General features: G+C 36.0%; 1 protein-coding gene across 2 annotated transcripts in view; it reads right to left on the bottom strand.

Moving 5' to 3' along the window:
- Positions 1 to 817: 817 nt before the first annotated feature.
- The window catches only part of RHAG (Rh associated glycoprotein), a 30,222-nt gene continuing 22,325 nt past the window's right edge, over positions 818 to 8,714 (bottom strand). Inside the window, exons 6-10 of one of the 2 annotated variants that reach the window (XM_010374994.2) lie at positions 8,084 to 8,221; positions 6,728 to 6,849; positions 2,775 to 2,845; positions 2,473 to 2,546; positions 818 to 1,482 (exon numbers count right to left, since the gene is read on the bottom strand). In XM_010374994.2, coding sequence (XP_010373296.2) covers positions 1,408 to 1,482; positions 2,473 to 2,546; positions 2,775 to 2,845; positions 6,728 to 6,849; positions 8,084 to 8,221 — 480 coding nt within the window. In that variant the 3' untranslated portion in view covers positions 818 to 1,407. The remainder of the gene's footprint in view (positions 1,483 to 2,472; positions 2,547 to 2,774; positions 2,846 to 6,727; positions 6,850 to 8,083; positions 8,222 to 8,714) is intronic. The other variant, XM_010374995.2, reaches the window with a different exon arrangement.

Genomic DNA, 8,714 nt, shown 5'->3' with positions numbered 1-8,714 from the left:
ACTCAGAATTTGAAAAATAAGGTTTTTTTTACTTACAAGAACTGCCCTGTAGAAAGGCAGGAGAGAATGTTTACAAGCCAGGGAGTGAAGATGATCATGAGCCAGTTCCTTAGCGCATAAAAATGACAGACTGACTTACATGTTCCTGAGTATACCCAAGGCCCTCCAAGATTTGCTTTATGACCAGCAGAGCAGGGAGGAGGTCTCATTACTCTGGTAATGAAAATGATTTTTTGTAAAGATCAGAAGGGAGAGAACAGTGGACTTTATAAGTGAGCACACTCCAAAACACCTATTTGAAAGAAGTTCTGATGTGTGTTTAAAAGAAGTCAACAATGTCAAGTAAGATATATGAATAAAATATACATTATGTATTTTTTCAAGGAATAAAATATTAAATAATCCACTCTTAGTTATAATTTTTAAGTTCATTCAGAAGCTAGCGTTCTGTTAATTATGGGAGGACTGATTGCCTTGTTGATACCTAGATATATCTTGGGAAAATTTCAGGACTCCAAGGCTAGAAGAAAAATCTTAAAAGCTTCCAGATAGAAAAAATAAGTGATTTGATTTTTCTTAAAAATGATGTTTTGACTATGTCAGTTATCTTTTCTAAAATTTAACTTTTTACAACATTTTATAATGAGTCATTAACTTGATATTTTTAAAATAGCAAATACATGATAAATAATATATTTAAATTGAGTGTGGACTAAATATGAAGTGTGTGTGTGTGTGTGTGTGTGTGGAGTGCGCACATGTGCTTGTTACTGACATGAATTCCAACTACCAAAGAAAGGAGAGTCAAAGACTAATGTTTTATTTTATAACAATATTTAATTATTGGACATTTTATACAAAATAGACTTTGATCAGATAGCATTTGAGCTCATTGCAAATAGTAAACATGCAAAAGGAATTGGGAATAATATTCAGGCAAGGATACAACATTACTAACTAGAACATTTTTAAAATAGAAAGCACTACCTAAAGTCATCATATTACTACTTTACACATATGCATTTCTTTAATTTGTTTTTTTACATAGATTTCTCACATCTATTCTTGCTTCATGGGTTTCAGTTTTATAATTTTGGGAATTGAAGACATAGTGTCTACATTAAGAAACTGATATGTTTACTCTGTATTTACTCACTGCCAAAAGCATTTTGGGACTCCTGGAGAAGATCTATTTGATTATCTGTTTTATGAGTCACATCCCCTCAATTAATCATTGAAGAGCAAGAAACAGCATCAGACATAAGGACATTTTTACACTAGCCATTTGAGACATAGGATCTATTCACTCTGGTCCATACTCTCTTTGGTTTGGTTACTGCCTTTTTTTTTTTTTTTTGGACTTGATTCTTGATCATGGGAAAGGAAGCTGGAGAGCAGGAATGGTGTTTAGACTTCAGGTTCCAGCTGGCTGTGGTCACCATGTCCATGGAAGTGATTGTCGAGTTCTGTCAACCTAGGCACCTTTAAAAAAACAAGTTTGGGGGCACTTAATAGTTTATTTCACTGTGCTTGTCAGAAGTTAGTATTGAAATAAAAATATTTTTGGTAATTATTATTCAAGCTTGGAAAGAACTGGGAATAAAAATTTTTTGAATTGAAGAAAAATAAAAGAATAAAATATTTATCTCACCCACCCTGACTACATTCCTGCTTTTGCAAACTAATTCTTCCTGAAATTTTGCTGAGAACACCCAAACATCTATCCTTCTCAAGCTTTGCAGGAAATAATTTGGGGAAAAGTATCAATAGAGTAAAGAGAAACTGGAGGATAGAAAGAGGCTGATGTTTTGTTATTCATTTTGATGTGTACTCACTTTTGATGTGTACTCACTCAAATTCTTCAACCTTATGTATTTCACTTGCTTTTGACTACTTTTACCTATGGCATAGTTTATAATTATGTTAAATTTCTTTTTTTTTTTAACCAAATAAACCTGTGGACCATATATGGTATAAAATCTCACACTATTTCTGATAATTAATATTATTTTTATGAATAGCTTTTTTATGGCTCTCAGAGGAGTGAAACAACATTTGCTAACTAAATTCTTTCTTTTCTTTATCTAACTTCTGCTTTAGAAAATACCATAACTTTTGATTTTATCTGGCTGGGCACATCATCTCAATTTCTCTCTATAAATAGGTAGTTCATTCAGTTCCTTTTTATTTATGTATTTTTCTTTTACACTTGACATCCCATGGAAAGAAAATTTTAAAATTTATTATTTGTTATTTTTGTAGAGAGTTGCCCAGGCTGGTCCTGAACTCCTGGCATCAAACTATCCTCCAGCTTCAGCCACCCAAAGTGCTGGGATTACATGTGTGAGCTACCATGCCAGGCTAATTCAATTTCATCACACACATGCCACACAGATATCTAGGCTTGAAGTGAGTAAAGCTTTCACTAATGAAGCCATCATTCACATTCTTGTTTAGAATACTGTACAGTACCTCCCAATAAACAGAATCATCATAGCAGTCCTGGTCAGATGGCTGTCCCCAAAAAGGCAACTTTAGAATTAAACCTGTGATGGTAGAGGGAAAATGAGTCATGTTGTGATGCTGAAGAGGAAAATCTACTTGCATAGTAGTTAATATCCTATTATAAAATCATCCCCTTTAGCTGGCATAATTACTTTACTGCCAGAAGATTAGAACATTTTTGAATTTAGTAATTGACTTGCTCATTCATTATCTATTGTAAATAATCTGAGAGCATAAGATACAGGGAAGTGTTCACTTTTTATGCTGACCTGTAATCAGACCTCCAACAACTGCTGTTCCGATAGAGGAACACAGTGCAGCTGCCTGCATGGCCACAGACCTAAGGAAGCAAACAAAAAAGAATCAGTGTCTTTCCTGGACCTCAATCAAAGAAAGTCTCGCCCACTGAAGGTGTGGATGACTGCCATCTTCAGGCCAGAGTGTAACATTATACACCAGCAAATTAAGCATTTGTTACCATTTTTCTTTCATATTCTTATTTTCTTTGAAACTCTTGAGCAGTGTTAGAAAATTCTGAGATACACCTAAGAGAAGAGAATCATCTTTTAATGTAAACTTTGGAAATAAGACTTTCCTTAGAAAGGGTTTAGCACTCTCAAAAAATTGATCCCTGATCTGATGTATTTAATAAATATTGAGTATCCACTCTCTGTCAGTTTCTTTCCTGGGCACTGAGGATAGAGTAATAAATAAAACAACATGAGCTACTATCTATCCTCACTCCATTTTAATGAAATAGTTATGACAAAATTAGAAAAATCTATCAATAAGTTCAGAAAAGCTAATTTCCACATATATCGTAGAGACAGCTCATTGAAGATATTTAAGTATATCTCTATATGTCATATTAGAAGTCATTGCCTTAAACTGAAATTAGTAAAAGATTGTAATTTTGGTAATGAAAAAATGTGATAAAAGGCCATTGAAGTGCATAAAGGTGTTGTATGAATCATGAATGACCTAGGAATGTGGGACTCTTCTTAGCAAAGTGGCTCACTCATAGCAGGCAGTTAATAAAGAGTTGTTTAAAGATTGAATGAGTGACTCCAATGAATAAAACAATAGGAAAATGAGAGTTTTGTTAGTCTTCCAGTCTCATCATCCAAGGGAGAGGATGCACTAAACTCAGATTCCTTTTTTTCTCCTTATTTGAAAAGTTTAAATATTTTAATATATATAAAAAACTGCACAAGTAACATATAATTGTGAAAACATTAGAAACTGCAGATAACAAAAAGAAGCAGAAAAGTTTAATATTCCTTAGATTGTATCAGAATAAAAATGTAAAATAAAAACATGTATTTTTATAAAAATGCAATCATGCTATATTACTTATTTTCCCATTAAATATGTTTTAGGGGTCTGTTTATGTGAGTCACTGTAGATCTGGACCACAGTTTGAATTGCTACAGGGTATTACACTGTGCAAAGTACTGGTTGCTTCCAGTGTTTCATATTTTTAAAAATGCTGTGAGAACATCTCTTCTGAACAAGCTTATGAACTTGTCTGATTATTTTCTTAATATAAAACCCATCTAGAAATGAGAATATTAGTAAAAGGCTACATATACTTCTTTTTTTGAGACGGAGTCTCTCTGTGTTGCCAGACTGGAGTAAAGTGAGGTGATCTCAGCTCACTGCAATCTCCTCCCTCCACATTCAAGCAATTCTCCTGACTCAGCCTCCCAAGCAGCTGCGATTATAGGCGCCCACTACCGTGCCCGGGTCCTTTTGTATTTTTAGTAGAGATGGGGTTGCTCCATATTGGCCAGACTGGTCTCAAACTCCTGACCTCAGATGATCCACCTGCCTCGGCCTCCCAGAATGCTAGGATTACAGGTTTGAGCCACTGCGCCTGGCCTATATACTTCTTAAGAACTTTTCCAAATAGAAAATTGTACAATTCCGATTCCAATTTTTTACTTTAGCTACTATTCAGTATTATTATTATTCATTCATGCCTTATCACTTTGATAAGTGAAAAACTGGTTGCTTGTTTTAATTTGCATTTCTTTGATTACGAATGAAGTTGAGTATTTTATATATACTTATTTATTTGATTTTCTTCTTTTGTAAATTTCCTGTTATTCTTACAGGAATTTGCCAAGATCTTTTACAAGGTCTTAAAAGATATTTTTGATAACAAGTGTTCTGTGATCAAATAAACTTGGAAAACAATGACTTATACAAAATTGACAGCATTACTAAAGTTATGCTGCCATAATTTGCAAAAATGTCCCTTAAGAATATTAACTTTCCCTTGTTCTATGCTTATCAAAAACCTGATTTGCATTTTAATATTCTGAATAGACACATGTGAGTAGTCCTGGCTCTCAGGCGGTATTTTATTTGGTGTGAGATATGTAAATTTTACCCAAGTGAATGGACCTTCAAGGCTTGCCCCCCTACCCCTCTGATATTCCTCTACCTCCTGACCCCACCAATGAATAAATTGAGAAGATGTTTCTAAATCTGCATTTCCAAGGACTAGACCCACAACTCTGAGACTTACCCAATGTCTGCACCCAGCGAGGCCTGCCCTTTGAGAGCCAAATAGACTAGTTTTATTGCATCTGTGAAACTGGTCTAGGCATGATGCTCAAGAATTCTTAACCATAGGCACCTCTTTGTGTGTTTGCACAGTGTATGCACACTGCAACACTGAGGAGTTGAGCTCATTCACACATGCTTTTATCATGTTTAATTTGCATAAAATATTTTCGCGTTTGATTTCTGCAGTCTCAGGAACTGAAAAAGATGTGCATATTCTGGAGTTGTCTTCTAAATTTGCAAAAAGGGTTAAAAAACATATAGAAGAAATGTGTCAACTGTACATATGAAGAAGGAAGCAAACTACATAGTAGGAGATATGATTAAATGAGTTTTTCAAGTATGTACTATTATTGATCTCAACGGGGTTAAATTTTAATCTGCTAAAATTGAAGATAAGATTTTTCTTTTTAAATTAGTGGTCATTCAGACATTTTTAGACACACATTTCCTTTTTCTTCATGCTTTCAATTGGATTTAAAAATTGAGCGTTCTACTATGCAGCCATAAAAAAAAATGAGTTCATGTCCTTTGCAGGGACACAGATAAGGCTGGAAACCATCATTCTCAGCAAACTAACACAGGAACAGAAAACCAAACACCACATGTTCTCACTTATAAGTGGGAGTTGAACAATGAGAACACATGGACATAGGGAGGGGAACATCATACAACCGGACCTGTTGGGAGGTGGGGTACAAGGGGAGGGAGAGCATTAGGACAAATACCTAATGCACACAGGGCTTAAAACCTAGATGACTGGTTGATGGGTGCAGCAAACCACTATGGCGCATGTATACCTATGTAATAAACCTGCAAGTTCTGCACATGTATCCCAGACCTTAAAGTTTGCACAATTTTAAAAAATTGAGCATTCTGATTCTTCTTTATTTACTCTGAGGGATCTGGACTCTATGATCTTCCTAGCTTTTTCACATGGATGACATTCATACCAAGTCGTTCCAATATTGTGGCATCGCTTCCATTCTCCGGGGTTTGCTTGATAGTTGTTTTTCCTCTGGTCATTTAAGTAAACATTTATACTCAACTCAGGGAAGAATCTACGTCTGATAGAGCTAGAAGGGATTTTGGAGAATAAATATTCCAATCTTCTTATTTTACAGAGGAGAAGACTGAAAACCAGAAATGCTGAGTGATACCTCAGAGGTCACGTAACTAGTTAGTAGCAGAGTTGGGGCCATGTACCAGTGTTGTTGATTCTGTAGAACTAACTGCTTTCTGTATTATTCCAACTCATTCTTCTTTGTATGGATTGGATGGAACTGACTGTTCAGTTCATCATATGTGCCTCCTCCTCCATTTTGGAGGGATCAAGAAAAAGACTAAGCCTTCTATAATCTAACTGTGATTATCAAATTTCCCTATCTGCTAGGAGACAGTTGTTTCTGGTAAAGACATTTAAAATAAAATTGTTAATTTTTTTAAATTAACAATTTCAGTTAAGATGGCTCTTCCAATATAATTTTATTCTAATGATCTTCTCTCTCAGGTGCGTCTCTTTGGCTCCAGTAAAGACAATACAGACCATGGTCAGAACTGCTAAAATGAAAACTCTCCCATCACTAATTTCTCAAAGTGAGAGAAAACATCATGGGACCACAGGGGATGCAAAACCCATTCTTTTACTCACGTGTTGGAGGCGCCCAATGCTACTGCTGCAATGCCTGCAAGGCCTCCTATTACACCAGGTAAGCCGTGGAGGTTATGGACCCCACATGTATCATGGATCCTCAGTTTAGTAGTAAAAAGTGGCTAAAATTGTAAAAGGAGGAAAGTTTATTATTTTGTTAAACGTATAGAACTGAAGCAGAGCTATAGCTGAGCTCTATTCTTCCATGCAGAATTATTTTATAAGTATTTTTTATGTATATTTAAGGTATACAACATGATGTTATGAGGTACATATAGAGAGTAAAAAAAGTCACTATAGTGAAGAATATTAATGTCTCCATCATCTTATATAGTTTTTTTTTTGTTTTTGTGGTAAAAGCAGCTAAAAATCTCATTTAGATTAAATCTTGTATACAGATATACAGTACAATTTTACTACTATAATCCTGATGCTGTGCATTGAGAAGTGTTCATTCTGTATTTCTGCTACTTTGCATTCTCTGACCTACATCTCCCCATTTTCTTCTCCACCCAGAAGAAATTTTGTGTGTAGCACAGATCTCCATCCACATCTGAAGTCCACTTAAGTTAAAGGATTTGAATAGATACTTGTGGCAAAACTGCCCATTTCAGTCTTTAGTGGATGGGTTTGAAGGGAGTCATTTCACATCCTACTGCTTCTCACCTACTGATGACATCCTAAATCTCTCTCTCTTTCTTTTTTCTTTTGAGATGGAGTCTCACTCTGTCACCCAGGATGGAGGCTAATGGCGCCATCTCGGCTCACTGCAACCTCTACCTCCCGAGTTCAAGCAATTCTGCCTCAGCCTCCCCAGTAGCTGGGATTACAGGTGCCTGCACCGTGCCTGGCTAATTTTTGTAGTGTTTTGTTTTGTTTTGTTTTGTTTTTTAGTAGAGACGAGGGTTTCACCATGTTGGCCAGGCTGATCTTGAACTCCTGACCTCAGGTGATCCACCTGCCTCAGCCTCCCAAAGTGCTGGGATTACAGGTGTGAGCCACCATGCTTGGCTGACATCCTAAATCTCTTAAAAGAGCAGAGTCTTTAATTACTTAAGACAAATAACAACAACTTCAATGGAACAGCCCCAAAGGAAAGTAATGTCCATGTACCTAACATTTAATTCAAACTAAATTATAAATAATTGATATCAGATTCTTTCCTGTTACACAGAAGTTAGGGCAGAGTAGAACCACTGAACCACTGAAATGGGAGTAGTATTTCCTAAAAGAAGGCAAATGGCCTCCAGATAAAAATGTTTATAAAATAAAACTTTATAGCTTTTTTCTGCTGGTGGGATATGTGAGAAAATGGTGCATATTCAGAGTTTGACTCAGAACATCTGCCATACTTACAGTCAGGAACTTGTATCCAATCACAGAGACCAATCCTGCAATGCTCCCAATGGTCATAGAACCGAATGCGTGAATTGCCATATCCGCACAAGTGCCCACGGCAACTCCTCCAGCAAGGGTGGCATTCTGAATGTGAACCTGTGTGAGCAGCAGAAACATAAACGAGGCAAGCTGGATGATGGAGAATTCAGAAGGATCAGAGGATTCTAGAGTTCAAGCGACCCATATCACATTCTTCAGCTGAAAGGGCTATTGGTTCTTTTTTAAAAAGAGGGTTGTTTGGATTTATAGAAGGCCTTTTTTTCGAGAAGTTGACATTTGGTATCTTTCTTGCCTTTTTTCGAGAAGTTGACATTTGGTATCTTTCTTGCCAGTCCCTTGTAGTGAATGAGTAATCAGTTTAACTCATTAAGGCCAGTGGTGGAAGGCATTTGAGAAAATCAAAAGATGTTGTTGTGGGAGGGTAGAAGTGTTTAGAGTAAATATTCTCGCAATGTTGTATCTATTTGTGCAGTTTTTGGAACACATTTGTGGTTATCATGAACCAAAAGATGACTATGGCCACCGCGTGTTTTGTAGTCTATGATATTCCAATATTCAAAGAGGAAATGTAGAGACATTGAAATGTACA

The sequence above is a fragment of the Rhinopithecus roxellana genome, chromosome 4 (genome assembly GCF_007565055.1).
Source record: "Rhinopithecus roxellana isolate Shanxi Qingling chromosome 4, ASM756505v1, whole genome shotgun sequence".
Taxonomy (NCBI): domain Eukaryota; kingdom Metazoa; phylum Chordata; class Mammalia; order Primates; family Cercopithecidae; genus Rhinopithecus; species Rhinopithecus roxellana.
The sequence above is the reverse complement of the archived record's forward strand: the minus strand, read 5'-3'. Positions and strand labels throughout refer to the sequence as shown.